The 20,863-nt window shown below is 44.1% G+C and overlaps 1 protein-coding gene across 3 annotated transcripts in view; it reads left to right on the forward strand.

Annotated features, from left to right (window-relative positions):
- LOC147911236 (tubby-related protein 4-like) overlaps positions 1-20,863 on the forward strand; it is a 46,674-nt gene that overhangs the window by 5,762 nt on the left and 20,049 nt on the right. For all 3 annotated transcript variants that reach the window (XM_087428397.1, XM_087428396.1, XM_087428398.1), the window contains exons 2-4: positions 2,839-3,019; positions 5,546-5,680; positions 10,713-10,887. In XM_087428397.1, the coding sequence (XP_087284523.1) occupies positions 2,839-3,019; positions 5,546-5,680; positions 10,713-10,819 (423 nt within the window). In that variant the 3' untranslated portion in view covers positions 10,820-10,887. The remainder of the gene's footprint in view (positions 1-2,838; positions 3,020-5,545; positions 5,681-10,712; positions 10,888-20,863) is intronic.

The following is a 20,863-nucleotide window of genomic DNA, read 5'->3' on the forward strand; positions in this document are numbered from 1 at the left end:
CAGAGAGGGGACCCGGAACCTCTGGAAATCTCCAACACCCAACACCTAGAGGAGCTCACAGATCCTTTTCTTTTTCCATTTTCATTGTATTTATTTATTTGTTCATTCATTCATTTTTAACAGCTTTGTTGAGTTGTAATTCACACACCACACATTCACCATTGAAAGGGTGCCCTTTGATGGTTTTGGCTTATTCGTAGATAAGTACAGCCATCACCACGGTCAGTCTCGGGGCATTTTCATCACCACAAAGAGAAACCTGGAACTTTAGCTAACTGTCCCCCAACAGTCGGTTTGACCATAACAGTTGGTGTAGTTTGCGATGTCCAGCGACAGCCACCTCTGGCTCGGCTTGCTGACGCCCCCGGGCCCCGAGCTGCCCCTGCCTCTGCTGCGGCTCTGTGCTGTGTCTTCCAGGCCTGCCCAGCTCTTCTTACAGACTGGCCACTTGGGGCAGGAGTGGGACAGGGGCTTCCTTAAAGTGGCCCAGACCGACCTGATGGAGTTACTGAAAACACGGATATAAAATAGGAGCAGACAGGTGGCCTCTCCTCACCTACTGGAATTCACCTCGATCCCCAAGGTCATGCACACTGTGCCCTAAAATGTCCCCCAGTGGCAGGGACACCTGACCCAGCATGGACCCCACAGGCCACACCCTCAGTTAGAGGAGTCCACGTGGCCCGGGTTACACGTGTTACTGCTGCGGGTCTGGCTCGCTGGCTCTGTGCAGGGTCGACTCCCGCAGCATTAAAAGCCTAATGTAGAAACCATCCAAATGTCTAATAACTGCCCCAGTGTCTCCATCCCTGTGCCTGGGTCGCCTGAAGTCTTTGCGCGCTTACCAGTGGACACTTATTTCCTCTGTTGGCAGCCAAAAATTTAACTTTTCTAAAACGATTTTCACTTTGTTCCTAGTAGTTTGTCTGTGTTTCCTTTAAGTGGCATGCGGTAATGGATTCATCACTGTTCTGGGGAAAATTGTTTTAGTCTTTTTTTTAGTTTTCAGTCATTAAAATGTAGGTCATGTTTAAAGCAATATTTATAGACAATTGATTTATTTATATTTAAGAGTTCTGGGGCCGGCCCGGTGGCTTAGGTGGTTAAGTGCACGTGCTCTGCTGCAGCGGCCCAGGGTTCGCGGGTTCGGATCCTGGGCGCGCACTGATGCACTGCTTGGCAGGCCATGCTGTGGTGGCGTCCCACATAAAGTGGAGGAAGACGGGCACAGATGTTAGCCCAGGGCCAGTCTTCCTCAGCAAAAAAAAAAAAAAAAGAGGAGGATTGGCAGATGTTAGCACAGGGCTGATCTTCTTCACACACACACAAAAAATAGATAAAACAGCTCTGTAAATTCTGTGAGCGTATTACTACTTAAATGGTGTATATCTTCCCTTGCAATTAATCTATCTTAATCATCAGCATTGATGTCCTAAAATTGCCTTTGGATTGTCACTGGCTTTAATTTATCCATTTAACAGTAAATATTGAGTGTCCACTGTGTACCCACAGCTCTGTTAGGTGCCGGGGGTACACCGTGGACAGTCTTTGCCCCAAGGAGCTTAACATCAAAATCTTAGAAGCAGAAAGAGGCAAGGATCTAAAAAGCTTTAAATAACTTTCCCTTTGTCTAAATCCTGGTCTTTCTAGTTAGATAGCCCTGGCTTCGCCACTTAGTGAATGGCTTTGTCAACTTACTTGACCTCTCAAGTTGTTTCCGCATCTGTAAACTGGAAATAATTCACGTGGTTCTCACGATGAGTTGCTGATGGACAGACAAATCTCATTAGACACAAGAGATGCAGTTTTTAATGGCAACGGATGCAGAAACTACAGAGCCCACACACAATGCAGAAGATAACACGGCGTCTCCCTGTGGAGGTCCCTGTCAGGGACATCCAGCTGGGTGACTCCACCCATGGCGGGGAGGCCTCCCACAGCTGGGGGCTGCCCTCTGCCACTCTGATGGTGGGGGGTGAGCCCCCGTCCAGCCTCGCCCTGCCTGCCTGTGCTGTGGCTCCGGCCGTGGGCCTGCCTGCCTGCCACCGCATTCCTGCGAGTGTGCTCGGACCGGTGAAGTGGGGCAGTTCCCTAGGAGAGCCCTCAGCACACCAAGGCGTCAGGCCCCTCTGAGCTCCATACCAGTGATGCTGGGACTTAACTCCAGGATTATTTTGACAGTTAATAAGGTAAAGCTGTTAGTATAGTGCTTAGCACACAGTAAGCACTCGATGAATGTATTAATACCGTTAATACGTTATGACATAATACATTAACAGCATTTTTCTCAGTGAAATAAAACACTAGACAGACTATTTCAGGAGTATGTTATTTTCCAATTATGGTTAGATAACATGCTGACATAACCAAACGTATTTTCTCTTTGGTCAAACATACACCTAAAGTTTTTCTTCTAAATTTGAGAAATTCTTAACAATGAACCTCTGCTGCTACTTTTTTTTTCAAGCAAAATAAGTGAATATTGTCTTCTTCTTAACTCTCCTCCTCCAACCAAAAAAACAAAACAAGCAAACAAAAACCACCTACAAAAAGTGAAATGATGATTTTGCCAGGATTATTTGAAAATGTCCGTGCAACATAACGCTATATTTATTATGCTGTTACTCACATTTCAGTCTTAGAGGACTACAATTCTTGCAGTGATAAGCAGCTAAGTTTCTACTACTTAACGCTCTGTGTATCCTCTCAGTTACCTAACTGGCCTGTTTTTTTCGTTCTAACTATGTTTTGTCCTTCTAAACAAGGGGAGGGGAGGAGAGTTGCTAAGAACGCAGCCCTTTCTCCCTGTCCGTCAAGGGTCCTGCTCCTTGCTTGTAGTTGCTGTTCGGCACGGCTGGCAGGCAGGTGATCGTCATGGACTGTCATGGCAGGATGCTGGCCCACGTCCTGCTGCACGAGTCAGATGGCATCCTCAGCATGTCCTGGAACTACCCTGCCTTCCTGGTGGAGGACAGCAGCGAGAGCGACACCGACTCAGATGACTACTCCCCACCCCAAGGTAGCTCGCTGGCTCTGCGGGGACAGAATAATATCAAAGGAGAGTGAACTCATTCAGAGGAGGAAGGGAGAGGTCCACCATATGCCCTGCAACCTAAATTACTGGGAAGAGTTCTCGAACTGAAATGCAAGGCAGGACAAAGCTAATCTCTGGTCTAATTTGACTCTTCTCTCTGCCATCCCTTTTCTCAGAATCACTGGGCAGGTTGATGAAGCTCCATTGGCTTAGGTTTCCGTAGATATAAAGTGAGACTCATGACCCTTCCTGTGTCCCCTGGGGTGTTGGGGGCTTAGATGCTTAGTGAGAATAAAGAGAGCTGAAGATGGAATAAGCTGTGCTGTTACTATAAGTTAATGTGTGGTGTTCCAGCTCCCTGATGTTATTAAAGCTTGTAGCTTTAGTTGTGTGAGAAAGGATTAGTTCTGCCCGTAATGAAGGCCAGTACATTGGGCTGACATCGGTGTTGTTGCCTTTATTTCAGGCAGAACCTCTTCCCTTCCCAGTTCAGAAGAGTCTGCCTCCCACCCTCCCACCCTCCCCTCCTCCCCTCCTCCTCCCCATAAGTCTCACGGTGATGTTAGATTAGATTAGTTGACATTCCAGTTTTTTAGCATTTGGACCAGTAATGAAAGATCGTTTCAGACTCTTGGTGGGGATGATTTCAGACTCCGGCCTCCTTCTCTTGCGGTTGGTTCATCCCTCAAATATGTAAGAGACACCCTTCTCCCTCCCAATAAAAAGCAGAAGCCTTTGATCTTGATGCGGGCCATCACCAACGTCAGCATTCAGCTCTGGCCTGCTCAAGCTCTGGCTCTTCCCCAATATCCCGTCCCCTGCACCAGCCTCTTTATTTAAAAGAAAATATATTGTGAAATAGTGGAAAGGAATGACTCCCTGATGAGACATGGTCATACTGCTTGCTAAGTGGCCTTAATGGGCTAAGGACAAACACTGGACAATTTCTACTCTTCCCTCTGACTACGAGCATGTTCGTCCTATGAAGCGCTGTTCCAGGGAAATTATTTTAATTCTCTTCCCATCAGCATCTGCCTCCATTGGCACTTGGAGTTCTCTTGTTTTGTCTTCTCCCTCCTGTCCCAGACATGATGATATATTATACTTCCCAGAGACATATACATACTCATTCATTCATTTAAGGAGAAAACGACATTCACACATAGAAAACAATTCAGATCAGTGGTAGTGTTTCAGGATCAGTGGGTCTTGGGAGGGAGAGTGTTCTTAGCATCCATAAATCTACCTGGGAGGTAACCATGCCCTTTCTTAGTAGGACTGCAGCCTTGAGTGAAGTGGTCATCATTTCTCCAGCCTCAGTGATACAGTCAGTATCTTCCAACAGTGGATTCAGCATTCTCTTAAAACGTAACTTTACTAGTTTTAATGCCGATTTACATATCCCCATTTATTATTGGAAGAAATGAAATCCAGAGACCAAGTTTATAAAGCAAGTCCAGAGTAAGTCTAAGAGTAGAATTTAGTCCCTGTTTGCTGTCTAACCAGTTACCCTTTCAGAAGAAATGGGGTAATTTGGAAGATGACTGGGATCTGCTTTTCAGATAGAGCATGTTTTTTCCTGGTGGCCTAGGGAATGTGAGCACAGAGGTAGGTACCTATAGCATCTTAAAGTGAAGCAAAGGAAAGTAATAACGGGATGCTCTGCCGGCGGGGCTGAGTCAGGGGTGAGCAAGCGGATGTCAGCTGGCCCGCCCTGGATAGCTGCCAGTGTGGCTGCCAGAGACGAGCTCAGCGTGGGTGTGAAGCCTGCAGGAGTCTTCTGACAGAGCCCTGATTCACCCTGGCCTGTGGGGGGGCTGACTTTCACTTCTTGAAACAACACATGGAAGAATCCAGAACATGGTCCACCATGGCTCCTTCCTTAACATCCACGAGTACTCCTTGAACTTACGAAGCAGGATTTTCCTTATGTGCACTGCAGATGTAGCAAAATTCTTTATGAGTGACGTCCAACCTCAGCCTTCTCTCCATATTTGGGGTCTCTTTTGGTAAAAACTTAGCAAAGAACTCATGGTGGCTGCTGTGGCTTCTCATTTCCTATAACATTCAATGAAAGAGCAGTCAGTGTTGAAAAGTAGCTTCTCTTTGTATGTTGGATCAGGATTAATAAAACGTTTTCATCCCTCTTCTCACCATCCTTATGCATTACATGACATTAAAATGATTTATGTTTACATGTCATTAGAAGCATATAACATTAACATACCAGTTAATAAACTTGTCACACGTGTTCTCACTACCACAGAACAGAGTCCAAGGAACCCCACTCCAGGGCTGCCTCTCCCATCCTGCGTCTCCAGGGTTCTCTAGTAGCACTCCTCTGATGGCCTTGTATAGTTCCCAAGTGGTGTAGGATGTTGCCTCATCCAGAGTCTGATCTGCATCGTCCGGCGATTTTTAAGGCCCTCTGCAAGATGGCAGCCTTGCAGACCTGGATTTGGGTCGCGTGCTCATTGCCTGCTTTTCACTCAATACTTCTTGTTCCCGCAGATGGTCCAGCAGCGTATCCCATCCCCGTGCAGAACATCAAGCCCCTGCTAACTGTCAGCTTCACCTCGGGAGACATCAGCTTAATGAACAGCTATGACGACTTGTCTCCTACTGTCATCCGCTCAGGGCTGAAAGGTACAGAAGGCTGCACGTGACCCCAGGCCCACACACCAGCCCTGTGCACATTTGCCTTCCAGGCTGGGTGCCGTCCACCCAGTACTTACTGATTCCTGTCCTCGGCAGTGACCTCTTCTTGGCTTAATGGAGTCTGTTAATAAAGGTCATTCCCTTTCACTCCTCTGCTTGTCTGACAAGTCAGTACCCAGTCTTATCTTGACAAGGGATTCCTGACAGTCGGTGTGCGTCTTCACCTGCTCTTTACCCGCTCTGACAAGAATGATCCCTCTCGGGTGTACAGTGTGTGCCTCTGGCCGACGCCGTGTCTGCATGGTGTTGGACGGTGGCACCTGCCGTTCCTGAGACAGCAGAGAGTGCACGAGATGGTTTACTCAGAAGCCCCTGTAATTTTAAGGCTTATTAAGGAACTGATGGTTGTGCAATAAAGTTACCTTGACAGACTTGTGGAGGATCCACAGTTGCCCTGCTGAGGCATTGATGTGAATGAAGGTCAGCAGTCAGGTGCTGATGCTTTCTTGATAGACATCGTGAAATGCTGTTATCTCAAGAGAAAATCGGTGTCCATCGGCATTCGGCGTTCTGAACTTTGCAATTCGAGAATACTACTGATGTGACCCCAATGAAGAAACAGTTCTATCTCTTCAGGGTTGAATGGTGCAGTGTGGAAATTCCTGGGCTGCCTCTGGTCCTCGATGTTGAAGGGACCTGCTGTAATCTGAATGGGAGGTGGGGGCCATTCCAGAACCTTCAGTTCAAATTGCTGCTGTCATTCAAAACTGGGCATCAGACCAGATCGTGGCCCTGTGCTTCTTGTCTGCATTAGTCAAGAATCACGGGGCTATAGAGAATTAAATCCATATACTTAACTGTTGATTGGCTGGAACACATCGTACCTGCCTGCACACTCCCAAGCACTTAGTAATTCTGTTTTAAAACGATGCAATATTTTTAGAAGCAAGTTATACTTACTCTTTTGAGTGTCCCATTTTGCTGTTTCAAAACTCTTAACTGTAAGGAATTATTTAGCCTATAATCTCCTGAGGGACGTGAACTGTGTAGAAGTCCTTCTTTATACCACAAAAGGGCCCAGTAAGAGCCGAGTAAATATTTTTTTCTGATGATGTTCAACTTAAATTCCTTGGGCTTTTCCTAAGTTCCTTTTATGAATTTTTTGTCTTTCATGGAGCTAATATATATGGATGGTCACCATAAATTCTCCCATATGTTTCGTAAATTCAAGCGTTACTTTTTTCTTCAAAAATTCTACTTTCGAACCTTTTAACCAAGTTTCTTAATTTCATCAGAACCTATGTCTAATTCTGCACTGAAAATAACGTAATTACCACTCAGTTCCTTTGCATTCTTTATAAGGTGAATTTTTCTAGTTTTTTACCATCTTGCCTACCTATGGAAACTTTATTTTTTTATTCCTCGGATGTATTATTTTGTTCTCTGTCTATCAGACTAGACTGTGTTGGAGCAGCACTTCTAGCACATTCCCAGCAACTTTGCAGTAGAGGATTAAGGACACATATGAGGTGACGTGGGGAGGTGACCCAAAGTAGCCCTCCCAAATGTGAAAGTTTTTGACTTGAGTTTTATCCTAAAAATACAGGCAAATTTAGTGTTGTTTTCATTGCCTGACTAGAAATCTAAATCTAATCTAAAAATGTTTTCAATCATTTACACTTTCATGGAGGGGGGGATGCATTTGCACTGAGTCTTCCTAATTTCTGAAAGTCAGATGACGTTTCAGTGAACTGCTGTTATCGACTGGGTGCTGCGTGAATGGAGGCAATTTCCTTTTCTATCTTGGTTGCAGAATATTTTAAGGACTCAATCGTACATGTGGTTTGAACAGCAGTAGTTATTTTTTTAATTAATTTATTTTTTGTCCACTGCTTTGTGGGATATGTTAGTAAATACTGAGAAGAGGTAGTCAGAATGCTGTCAAAGATGGCACACGGCATCTTTTTCCATCCACCGGAATCTGACCTGTCCTAGACAGGTCAGCCGCTTGTCTCCTAAGGTGGACTGAAAGAGTCTCATCTTGCTCTGTCTGTCTAAGAACTATCCTCAGAGAACTTATCCAGTGAAGAAAGGTGACTCATGATAGTCTCTAGTTTACCATCAGTACTGTAATTTACGTCAAGTGCAAAAGAACTTAGAATGCCAGATAGCTCGTATTCCCCGTGAGCAGCCCTCTTCCCCACCACCTGTCAGACTTCACCTTCTCTGCAGAATCACATGGCGGGAGTGGGGATTTTGCTTTGGAGATGTTTGTTGACGAAGTTCTGCCTTCTGAGTATCCCAGCTTTGGGGACTTCTGTCTATCAAAAAATGAACTGTAAATCGGTTCGCCTTATTGGGGGTGTTTACTCTTTGTTGTAACTTTACTCTTTCTTGAGGATGTAGGGGAGGAAAGACTGTTTCCCTCTACCCATCTTAGGCTCTCTGACTGGGGCCCTGTAAGTTGGACTGACAAAAGACAGATTGAGGAGAGAAAAACAGACAGAAGTATATTAACACGTGCATTGCACTTGCTCTTGGAAGCAAGCAGAGATGAGTAACTCCAAGGGGTGGCTTATATAGCATGTTAACCAAAGAGCAATACATTTGTGGAAAAGTGACGAGACGGAGGAAAGGGCTTTAAACTTCTAGGGCCGCACGTTGTGGGAAGGTAAATGTATGGAGGAACTAATGGAAGATAAGGGCTGGTTCCTAAAGTTTGTTACGTGAATTCCTCTGGTGTCCTCTTGGCTGATCAGGGTCTAGAGTTGTCTCCAGTGATTAACTTCTGTTCTTCCTGGTAGAAAGGGGAGGGGACTCCTTTGCAAATGTATGTCCTGCTTTTAGGCAAATAAGGGAGGGCACAGAGCTTTTGTTGTACCTGCTTCCTCTCAATTGCCTTCAGCTCAAAATAATCTTTATGCCAAAGTGGCACATTTTGGGTGGCACATTCTGCTGCCCTTCAAGGAAAAATGATTCAGTCATGAATTCAGAAATTCTCTGACCAAGGCAGTGCGTCTCTTGCTGTAAAGCATGCTTTCAAAGGGACTTCTCGTTTCACCCCACATTTGTCTTAAAATAAAAGAATTCAAACCCCTGGGCTTTGTTTCTTTGCTTTGCAGAATTTCCTTTGTGTCACTTGACTGGGCACACTGAGGGGGTCAGGAGTGGGTTTGAGTAGGGCAGTGTTGGTCTGTGGTACTGTCTCCTCCCACAGTTGGGCTGGCGGAGATCTGTACCCGTTGGGCTCATAGTGCTCAGGTTCACTGTGTTAGTCTTCGAGCCGTCTCTGAATGGCTTGTGTGTCTAGGTCAGCCCTGCAAGGGCAACAAAACACTTCTCTGTTGGGAAAAACCACCATGTGACAGAATTCAAATAAATGATTGAAATTTAAAATAAATAACAACCAAAAAAACGGTGCAGGATTCACTCGCCCACTGAGCAGAGCGGGTCAGCTGAGGGCCCTCGGGAATTGGGTGCTGTCGTCTTTATCTCTGCGGTGTTGCAGGGACGTTTCCCTCCTAAACAACAGTAGACCCCGTCTTTCGTGATCTTTGCTTGTTGATGTCAGTTGCTCCTCCCTTTGACTTCCTTGTGTTTCCAAAGCTGCCATCCAGAGGTCATTTCAGCTTCATTGTCCCGACTAGGCTTTTCACTGGAGCGACGGGGCCAGCTGGATGTCCAGAGCACATTTAGTAAATGCAGAAGTCCTAGCTTCCCCTCTCATCTGTTTAAAATCTCATTCACTAGCATATTCACTTGATTCTTTTTGGTTTGTACTTAAGCTTAGTTGTATCCTTTTATAAGAAAAAGGAAAAAAACTCCTTATTGATGCTCTCACTGTCTCAGATTATAGAAGTTTTCATTTTGTGTTTGTCTATTACTGCTTCTGCTCAGCTTTCTGCTGCCTCTTCCTCTCCAGTTTCTGTCTGTGGCTAGCTCGACGAGCAAGCTCTCGGTTCTCTGGGTCTTGAGAGCCATCTTTTCCCAGGAACCACTGTCCCATCTTCAAGGGAAGTTAAGGAACATCAGTGAGCTTAGAATGCGCTGGTATTAACATCAGAATCAGTACCGCACATGAATAAGAGAAGGATGCTGTGATCAGGTGTGACCTGATAGACCTCAGGAGCTTCTGAATTCTAGGCTCCACTCTGAAATACTTCCCTGTCGTAGCAGAGCACCTTTAAATTCCATCCAGCCTCTCTGCAGAACAGGGCGCTGGGTTCCAGATTTCAGGGATGAGAGATGGTTTTAGAGTCTTGAGGGAGAAAACTATGCTATAAATCCTATTAGTACAAATAACGTGTTTTACCAGCAAGAATAAGTAAATTGCTCACATTGGTATTAGACAAACCATTCAATAGCCATTTCTTAGAGGTACTGAATGCCTTGTAGGTGGGCATCACACCTCCAGTGGGGAAATTTCTCTAACAACACTACCACCCATGAGAAGTATTTAGCTTCTTTCTTAGGCCCCCACAACATCCAAATGTTGACTAAAAGTCAAGGCCTTCATGTGCAGATATATCCTTTATCTGAACTTTGCCCAGTGGTGCACAGAAGTCAAATGAATATAAATGCAGGCTTTGCTCTTGGTTGGCTCTGAGCATTTGTAAACCCTCTGAGCCATCTCTGGGAGTGGGGGCACAGCAGTGGGAAAGGCAGCACCTAGGATGTACAGTCATAGGTTTTATTATCTTACCTGCTGTCTCAGTTCTGCAGGTGCCTTTATGGAAATGCAGGTATTGGAGTTAGATGTTTAACATGCCAGCTTTATCATATATGATTTTTGATGGATTTAGTTATGTTTCAGGGGAACTGCAATCCCCATCCATGTAATAAACACCTGTTTTTAAATAGAGTCTATATTGTCTTCAGAGACGGGTAGCTGTTGTCTTCATGAGAGAAAGGGGAAGAGCCACCGTTGTATTTGCTCAGCAGCTCTGTTTTTAAACTGCTGAAGTGAAAGGTTCAGAGAGGGTCCCATCCTCATGCTGACCATTTCTTCTTTGTGTTTCAGAGGTGGTGGCCCAGTGGTGCACACAGGGAGACCTCCTGGCAGTCGCTGGTGTGGAATGGCAAACCCAGCTTGGTGACCTTCCCAATGGCCCAACGGCCCTCTTCTGAAGAGTGCCATGGTCAAGTTCTACAATGTTCGCGGGGAGCACATCTTCACAATGGACATGCTTGTGCAAGTAAGGACTTGTGTCAGACACTCACTGTGATGCCACTGTGTTAGAGGCCCCGATCTCTGTTAAATACTCGCGAGTTGCTTATGCTCATTGTAATTATCTTTGACAGATTTTAATCTTTTGTTGGGGTATAAACTAGAAGAAATAAGGGAAAAAGAAATTTGTGCCTTTTAGCCAGAATACTTTATTCCACTCCCCAGTCGGATGAGTGGACAGTGAGTGAGCAGAGGGAGCTGGTGTTTGTCTTCAGTCTGAAAAAGACATCAGAATCTTGCAGAAGTAAATGCTGAACCTTCGTTTATTCACTCTGACTTCATGTTTGTTATGCCAGTAATGTACTTTTACATTTCAGCTAAATTATTGTTAAACAATAAGTAAAAAAGCTTCAAGGCCTTTAAAAAAGTATGCACAAGTGGGCCCTTTCTATCTGTTTTCATTTCCCAGAAATCTTTAGACCAGTTCGTTTCTGGTCTGCATCTGTTATGGTGGAAGATGAAGTGCTTAGTAGGGTGTAGTGGAGACGGGTCTGGGAGGGCGTTGGTGACTGATGCACAATGAGGGGCCTCTGCCCTAACCTTACCCAGCTCATCAGAGAGGCAGGTACAGCAGATCTGGCAAAATTTGTAATTAGATGCAGGCGTTAATTATTTAAATGTCTTTTTTTTTTAATTGTGGTAAAATACACATAACATAAAATTTACCATCTTAGCCATTTTTAAGTGTACAGTTCAGTAGTGTTAAGTGTATTACATTGTTGTGTAACCAATCCCCAGAATCTTTTCATCTTGTAAAACTGAAACTCTATACCTTTCTGTCTCTATGAATTTGACTACTCTAGGTACCTCATATAAGTGGAATCATACAATGTTTGTCTTTTTGTAACTGGCTTACTTCACTTAGCATAATGTCCTCAAAGATCATCCATCCTCAAAGTCCTCAAAGTTCATCCATCCAAAGTTTGATTCACACATATTCATATTTATTAGAATTCACACATATTTATTAGACTATGTGTGAATCAAAGTGCTGAAACACACTCCAAGTGTGTGTTGTAGCACTATCAGAATTTCCTTCCTTTTTAAGACTAAATAATATGCCATTGTATGTATATACCACATTTTGTTTATCCACTCATTTATCAATGGGCATTTGAGTTCCTTCCACCTTTTGGCTATTATGAATAATGCTGCTGTGCACAGAGGTATACAAATATCTCTTTGAGATGCTGCTTTCAGTTCTTTCGGATAAATACCCGGAAGTAGAATTGCTAGGTCATATGGTAATTCTATTTCTAGTTTTTCAAAGAACTGCCATCTATCTTCCATGGTGGCTGCACCATTTTACATTCACACCAACCATGCACAAGGATTCCAGCTTCTCTACATCCTGACCAACACTTATTTTCTGTTCTTTTGATAGTAGCCATTCTAATGGGTGTGAGGTAGTATCTCATTATGGCTTTGATTTGTATTTCCCTGATGATTGGTTACGTTGAGCATCTTTGCATGTGCTTTTGGACATTTGTATGTCTTCTTTGGAGAAGTGTGTATTCAAGACCCTTGCCCATTTTTTAATTGGGTTATTTGGATTTTGTTGTTGAGTTGTAGGATTTAAACATATCTTTTGACAATGTAATATCTTCTATAGGCACATAAGCATATTTGTTTGCTCATTTGTTCAAGCATCCAGAAAACATATTTTCAGGGGCTCCTGTGCAGCTGGCACTGATCCCTAAGCTCTGAGTGCTAGTGTACAGGAATATGATGCAGGAGCCATTCAAGATAATAAGCTGAAATTAAGTCCCAGCCAAAGCTGGATAGTGTTCATTGAAAGTGAGAATTAATGCTGTCCATGCCTTCTCTACAATCCCTAGAGGCAGAAGTGGTCCAGATTGCCTAAATTTAGGAATTGGAAAGATTACTGTAACAGAAAAACAAAAAAAAGAAAGGAATTTAGGGAACCACTAAGGATGTTATAAAAATGGGCAGCCATGGAATCTGGGTGGGTGGATGCCTTATGACCTGAGACTAGGGAATGTGAGGTCATAATAAGGCATTTTCAAGAATTGATCAGTAGAGGCTGGGAAGTTGTGGTTGGATAGGAAATCCAGCTTCCTGTGTTAGAAGTGAAGTAATTCTAAGTGGGGAGGCAAACCCGGGGAATAGCTAAGTGGAGGAGAGTGGAGGCCATCAACGTGAGGCCAAGGAATGGGGCAAAATAAGCACAGATACTGGAGTCCCACAGATTTGGGATTGACGGAGAGACTACCTTGTTTACAATTGTGACCCTACTGCCAGTGCGTTGTCTGGAACACAGTGGTGCTCAGTAAATATCTGCTCAGTGGACTGGTGGATGGACAGTTGTCAACATATGCTTTCTTCAGTTCTTTCTGTTGATTGTTGGAACCCGTGAGCTCTGTGCCCTTCCCAGTCAAATCTCATGCTAGCTTTCTATCCCTAGCCTAACTGAAAGACAAGTAGGCGAGGATGGGAATTTTCAGCTCTCTCTGAGTTAATAAGGCTTTCATATTTTTTAATGATGTTTTCATAGTTTATAACATTATGAAATTTTGGGTTGTACATTTTTGTTTATCCATCACCATATATATGACTCCCTTCACCCCTTGTGCCGACCTCCCATCCCCACTGCCCCTGGTAACCACAGTACGGTTTTCTCTGTCCATGCGTTGGTTTATATTCCACATATGAGTGAGATCATACAGTGTTTGTCTTTCTCTTTCTGGCTTATCTAACTTAACATAATACCCTCCAGGCCCATCCATGTTGTTGCAAATGGGACAATTTTGCCTTTTTTATGGCTGAGTAGTATTCCATTGTATATATATACCACATTTTCTTGATCCAATCGTCAGTCGAGGGACACTTAGGTTGCTTCCACTTCTTGGCTATAGTGAATAATGCTGCAGTGAACATAGGGGCGCATAGGTGCATAAGCCTCTTTGGTTTGTTGATTTCAGATTCGTTGGATAGATTCCCAGTAATGGGATAGCTGGATCATAGGGCATCTCCATTTTTAATTCTTTGAGGAATCTCCATACCTTTTTTCCATAGAGGCTGCACCAGTTTGCATTCCCACCAGCTGTGTATGAGGGTTCCTGTTTCTCCATATCCTCTCCAACATTTATTGTTTTTTGTCTTGGTGATTATAGCCATTCTAACAGGCGTGAGGTGATATCTTAATGTTGTTTTGATTTGCATTTCCCTGATGATTAGTGATGTTGAACATCTTTTCATGTGCCTATTGGCCATCTGTATATCTTCTTTGGAGAAGTGTCTGTTCATTTCCTCTGCCCATTTTTTGACCCACGGTTGTTTGTTTTTTTGTTGTTCAGTTGTGTGAGTTCTTTATATATTATGGAGATCAACCCCTTGTCGGATGTATGTTTAGCAAATACTCTCTCCCAGTTGGTGGGTTGTCTGTTCATGTTGATTCTGGTTTCATTTGTCTTGTAGAAGCTCTTTAATCTGATAAAGTCCCACTTGTTTATTTTTTCTTTAGTTTCCCTAGTCTGGGTAGGCATGTCATCCGAAAAGACTCCTTTATGACCAATGTGAAATAGTGTGTTGCCTATATTTTCTTCTATGAGTTTGATAGTTTCAGGTCTCACCTTCAGGTCTTTGATCCATTTTGAATTAAGACTTTCATATTTATTAGAATATGTGTGACTCAAAGTGCTGAAACACACTCCAAGTACGTTCAACGTTGTCCACTCTTCTGTCTGATGCAGGACACCTTTCTTGCCGGCGTTCTGTTCCCTCTTCGGGGAATGTTCTTCCTGCCATCTCAGCTTGGGGAAATCCATCCTCCTTAATACCAGCACAGTCAGGTCCTTTGGTAAATCTGCCCAGCAATTGCCATCCCTCTTCTCTAATGTACCCTCAGGGTGCTTAATACCTCTGGCATATATTAGACTTTTCTGTCTATTTGTCTTGTTTTCTTGAACTCAGAGACCACATTTTCTTTATTTTCCTGAACTTCAGTGTGCCTAGAATGTAGTAGAAGTTCGAAGGCTTTACCCACTGCAAACGGCCTCATCAACTGTCTCATGAAACTGACGTAAGTCCTGAATTTAAACTATTTGGGGCTCAGGGACAAGAGAGGGGCTGATCTTCCTTTGGGGAAAAATGTCCATATAGTGTCTCAGAATTTTAAATTATTGATTCTTCTTTTCATTTGAGGGTCTGCTTCAATCATTGAAAAAATTGCCTCAATAATAGAAAGTTAAATAATGATGAGATTAAGAATCAAGTACAATGTAAATTATATGTAGCACCAACTTAATTCTTGTCTGTAATGATTCTAAAATCACATGTTATCTGTGCTATGCTATTCAAGTTGTCCAAAGGCAGGGACATTTGTATAGCAGGAAGGAAGTTAGGCAATTTGTTGGACTGTTTATGAAAAGAACTAAATGCAGTTTAGATTGGATAATTTATTTCCAAGTTAATTAGATTGTAGGTTATTGCATACAAAGCCATTGCCCAACACAAACATGCTGCAGCCTCGGCTTTAAAATTGATTCTCCTGATTTACACATAACAGCAATGCCTTACGTGTAAACGGCAGAAGCTCTTATAGGGAAATATGCTACAATTTATTTTCCTTTCCTTCCTACTTGTTGTAATTTGAAATTCTATAATTCATCTCGTTAGCTGTTATCTGTGACCGTCTATATATATATATATATATATATATATATATATATATATATAATTGCATATCTGATAATCAGACAACAGATATTTAGAATTAGCACTACTGACTGAAGTTTGCAGGCTTCAGTAATTTGGGTCTGGGTTTTTGTTGGTTGGTTGGTTTTTTTGTTTTAGCTTTATGAACTTTTTTTGCATTAAAGGCAAGTTGGAAGGAGTCACCTTATATTCTATAATGTTCGGTTGTTGATGTAATATATTTGGGTAAAAAAATTAAGAGAGAAAGAAAAGGAAGAAGATGTAGGTGTAGGAACTGAAAAGTTAAATCAGATTGCATCTGTGGTTATAGACGTCTGTGCTCTTGAAGGAGAATCCTCTGGCAAAAATGTCTTGGCCTCCTTCTGTTGAGGATTGACTCCACTGTTCTCACGAAGCTGCCATAGGTGCGCTTTTCCTGTTGTTTGCTGTCAACAGATAAGAAAGTCCTTCCTGAGGTTGTCTGTTTACAAAACACAAGAAGGGTGTATGCTTTTGTGTGTGTGTGTGTGAGGAAGATCAGCCCTGAGTTAATATCTGCCAATCCTCCTGTTTTTGCTGAGGAAGACTGGCCCTGGGCTAACATCTGTGCCATTTTCCTCCACTTTATATGGGACGCCGCCACAACATGGCTTGACAAGCGGTGTGTTGGTGCAAACCCAGGATCTGAAACCCGGGCCGCCACAGCGGAGTGCACGCACTTAACCGCTGCGCCACCGGGTCGGCCCCGAGAAGAGTGTATGCTTTTAAAATGGAGATTTCAGTGACTGAATCCTGAGTTGGCTTTTATTACTGCAACTTCGATGGTGGCCACACCATTGTAGCTTAGTATTCAAAACTGTGCATGGCTCCAACCAACACAATTTGATGGTGACCAGTCACCAGCTTGGTCTGTTTGAGTGAACTATTCTAGAAAGCTTTCCTTCTTTGTACACACATGCACAAACCTTAAACGTCCCCTTCTGCCAGGGGCTGTTCAACTTCTGAAGTACGTTTCCTCTAAGACAGAGACGCCCACCTTCTTCTTAGGGGGAGCTGAGAAAGAGGGACAGAGTGTGGGAAAGGGCTGTGGGGACCTTCCCAGGGATCGGACTGCTCCATGGGCCCGGGAGTCAGTCCTCCGCTGGGCCCACCCGCTGGAAACCGTGCACTCGGGCTGCCTCGCCTTCACTCTCGGGCCAGCGTGGCTGCTATTGACCCTTGTGTTGTCTGTTGACTCTAATCCTGCTTGAACAGCTTGTCTTTAATCTGGAAATTATCTTTCATCTCTGAAGTTTTTAGAAGACTCCATACAACTCACTGCTCTATACAAACATAGTGATGTAGTGAGGAAGCTTCCAATTCCAATTAAAACAATAAGGAAACTCCCTCCTCTCAGTCAGGGGTCGTGTGAGACTCCTTCGTTGGAGCAGCCTTCTCTTCCTGCCTTGGGCTGAAACCACCCCCCTGCGCCTTCTCTGGCCACTTGTCTTTTTCTCTTTTCACTTCATAGGCTTTTAACTGCCTGACAGTATCAGGTGGCCCCTGCCAGAGAGACTTGGGTATTTATCTGTCTCCGTCCAGCCTCAGAGTGTCAGGTCCGTGAGGGCCAGCAATTTGTTTGATTCAGTGTCAACCCCCAACACCTGGAATGTGCTGGCCCATTGGACACATTTAACAGATATTACTGAATGACTCATTGCTAACTCAGTAGATGAATAAATGATCGCATGGGTGCATGGCGTATATTATATAGCAGCAGGAGATAAGGTTGGGGGTATTTAGTGTGTCTTCTTCATGTGCCATAAGGGGTTGAAACTGGCATTTACTAACACATCCCATGATGCTCTAGCAGGGGAAGGAAGGTGAACCAGGTAACTGCACTTCTGTGAAATGGCTCAGCATCAGACGTGGCGAGAGGGAGACACTTGGGAACAACTTGACTATGCATTAACCACTCACCTAACCTCCCCATGAACAGCGCACGGGCCTCTCCAGCTGAGTAACACCTCTCGTTGTTCCATCAAACTCACCAAAGCCCTGGATTCCGCCACACTAATGCTCCCCAAAACACAGCTCATTTTCTTGCCCTTCTGCCTCGAATTTAGACGTGCAAAATATATGAACTTCCCTACACAAATGAAGATTTGAATGTTATCAACTTCACGGTTCTAAAAATAGTCATTTTGTGTGATTTGGGAAAGAGATTAAGTCCACAGATTTACAACTGAGTTTTTCCCTAGCAGGTGGCAGCTGTTCAAACACAAACATTAATCTGTGGGAGTTGCATCTGTGTGCACCCTTGTGTGTTCCCAGGTTTATGGGAATTGATCTTTTGTATGTTTCTCGTCTGCCGCAGCTGGTCCCGATAGGTGAGCAGTTCCTGGGGAAGACGGTGCACTGTGGGCGAGGGCTGAGGGCCGGCAAATGGGGCGGACTCGTGTTCTGCCAGCGTAGCAGATCCTAGAGGAAGGAGTGGCAGAAATTGCTGGTTGTGAGACTGCTAAATCAAGATGCCCCACACCCCATGCCTGCAGGCATGTGCACTTTCCTCCACTTCGACTCTTGTTGTTTCTGAAAACGGCAGAACATCTGTAGTGAGGGTTCTGTAGGCTAGAGTACCAGTAAACAGCACAGAGAAATGAGCACCAACAGGAAGTGAGACTTTAAAAAAGCAAGATGACGTATTAAAAAAGTATAAAGGTATAAAAGGATATTGTGTGTGTTAATTTTCTTATTTGTGTGTGTTCGTTTCCAGCTGTATTGAGATATAATTGACATGAATATCGTGTAAGTTTAAGGTGTACAACTAATTACCGTTTCTTTTCCATGGTGAGAACCTTTAGGATCTACTCTCTTAGCAACTTTCAAGTATACAGTACAGTACTGTTAACTATAACCACCGCGTGTTGTGTTAGATCCCACATAAAGGATCTTCTGCGGGCTCACAGGACCAAAGGGGATCCTGAGAGATCACAGCCCTGCCGCCCAGCCTCACACTCGACGTTAATTACAGTAATCGATTTCCCCACGTCAGTGATACCTCAAAAACCTTCAGACAAGAGGGTCACCTCTCACTGTTTATAAATTCTTCCTTATTTTCCTAAGACAGCCTTCAAATTTATTATGGCAAGGGTACCAGTATGTATTTTGCTACTTCATTGTCTCACGTGGAGTGTGTGCTGTAATTATTTTAATAATTTAGTTACCTTAACTTATCTTTATAAATGAGGATGTGTTCCCCCTTTGCTGAAGTGGGTAAACTGTCACTGACCTGAGCGAGTGAAGGCCACACCCCAGGTTACTGAGCCGTCAGTGCCCTTGGTGGTCTCGTCCTGCGGGGAGAAGGGGCGGTTTCCTGCTAACCTAGCTGCAGAGAACGACTGTTCCTTTGAGGCCCCGCAGCGTCGCTTCTCCGGGCGGCATGCTTTCAGCTCTCTTCTCCTGGGCTCTAGCTTTCAGGCTTCCCGGTCCTTTTACTTCCTGCTGAGAATTCTAAGTTTTCTCCTTGATGCAAGGCCCAGCATGAAGTAGCACGGCCCTTCCTCACCTCGGAGACAGGCTGTCTCACTGCTGCTTCGTGCTCATCTACCAGGACTCCTTGGCTACTTTATCCCTGCTTGTGGGCCCACGTGACCTCTGGATCCTTTTCTGCCGTGAGGAATCATTCCCGTCCTTGTCCATTGGCTGGCTGTTTACGCGGCTTGTTTCTCCTCTTGTCTGTGTGTCTCTTCTACAGACATGTTGTTCGGTTTGTTTCTGGGTAAAATGGCCTTGAGCAAATGAACTAAGGGGAGACCAGAGGGGAGAATTTGGGCTCGTTATTATCTGTGATGGGCAGATAGTTAAGTTTGGTAGTGGGCCATTACGCGTTCTCAGGTGGTTGTATCGCTATACTGACACCTAAGAGAGGCAGCACTGGGCCGGCCCCGTGGCTTAGCGGTTAAGTGCACGCGCTCCGCTACTGGCGGCCCGGGTTCGGATCCAGGCGCGCACCAACTCACTGCTTCTCCGGCCGTGCTGAGGCCGCATCCCACATACAGCAACTAGAAGGATGTGCAACTATGACATACAACTATCTGCTGGGGCTTTGAGGAAAAAAACGAGGAGGAGTGGCAATAGATGTCAGCTCAGAGCCGGTCTTCCTCAGCAAAAAGAGGAGGATTAGCATGGATGATAGCTCAGGGCTGATCTTTCTCGGAAAAAATAAAAAAACAGTAGTTACGTGGATGGATTTAAAATATTTCATGAAGAAATGTTTTAGTGTTTGAATTTTACATGTATATAAATATAAAATATATATTGTACACATAACATATGTGAGCCCTTTTTGTGTACAAAGCCATATGTGAACACTATAGTGGGAAAGGTTGGAAAATCCATATTAGTCTTGTCTTCATGGAATATCTAATTTAGTGAGAACGAATTAAATCTTGAAAGAAATAGATAATAATGCACATATTACTAAAATAGAAACAAAATCAACAAAGAGGTAAAATGGGGTTTTGTAATTTAGGTTACTAGAGCAGGAGACATCCCTGTGTGGAAATGATATTTTGTATGAGATCTGAAAGGTGATTAGAAATAAATTAGAAGTGGATAACCTGTAGGTAGCTTCAGAAGGGTGCATGGATGGTTCATTGATTGGTGAGTTTGGGGTGGCAGGCTGTGCAGAGTGACACCAAGGGGTAGACAGCTTATTACCACAAATAAGTGAGTTTGGGGACACTGAGAGAGAAGCAAATTATTTGAGGATGTGATTTGTTGAAGTTGGGACCTGGTCACTGTGAGTTGAGTCATCACTGATGTGGTGAGTGGGCAGGTAGATAAATGGGTCTGGGGGTCAGAGTTAGGTCTCTGTTGATTATTTGGACATGTTTGGCTCATTAGTGGTATTTGAAGCCAGGAAAATGTATGGGTTTTGCCCAAGAAGGAGGGTGCAGATGGGGAACAGGTGTCAGAGCAGGGCTAACTTCCGAGAATCATCCATCGTTGTGGGGTGGTCATAAAGGTAAGCAAGGATGTTGCTCAGGAAGTTTAGACAGGCAAGAACAGGACAGTGTAGGGTGGTGGATCCCAAGGACAAATCGGCTTTTAAAAGGACATTGTTGTCTGCAATGTCACCTGCTACTGCAGAGCATGTCAGACAAATCATGAAAAGTCCCCAGTTGATTAGAAAGAGACACGGCTTGTGAGGTTAGCAAGAGAAGCATCCACAGAATGGGGATGGGATTGGGTGGGCACTGTGGAAACAGAGGCATTGGGATATATGTGAACTTTTTGCAATGTAT

Source organism: Ceratotherium simum, unplaced genomic scaffold, assembly GCF_057802395.1.
Source record: "Ceratotherium simum simum isolate JZ-2026a unplaced genomic scaffold, ASM5780239v1 HiC_scaffold_45, whole genome shotgun sequence".
Taxonomy (NCBI): domain Eukaryota; kingdom Metazoa; phylum Chordata; class Mammalia; order Perissodactyla; family Rhinocerotidae; genus Ceratotherium; species Ceratotherium simum.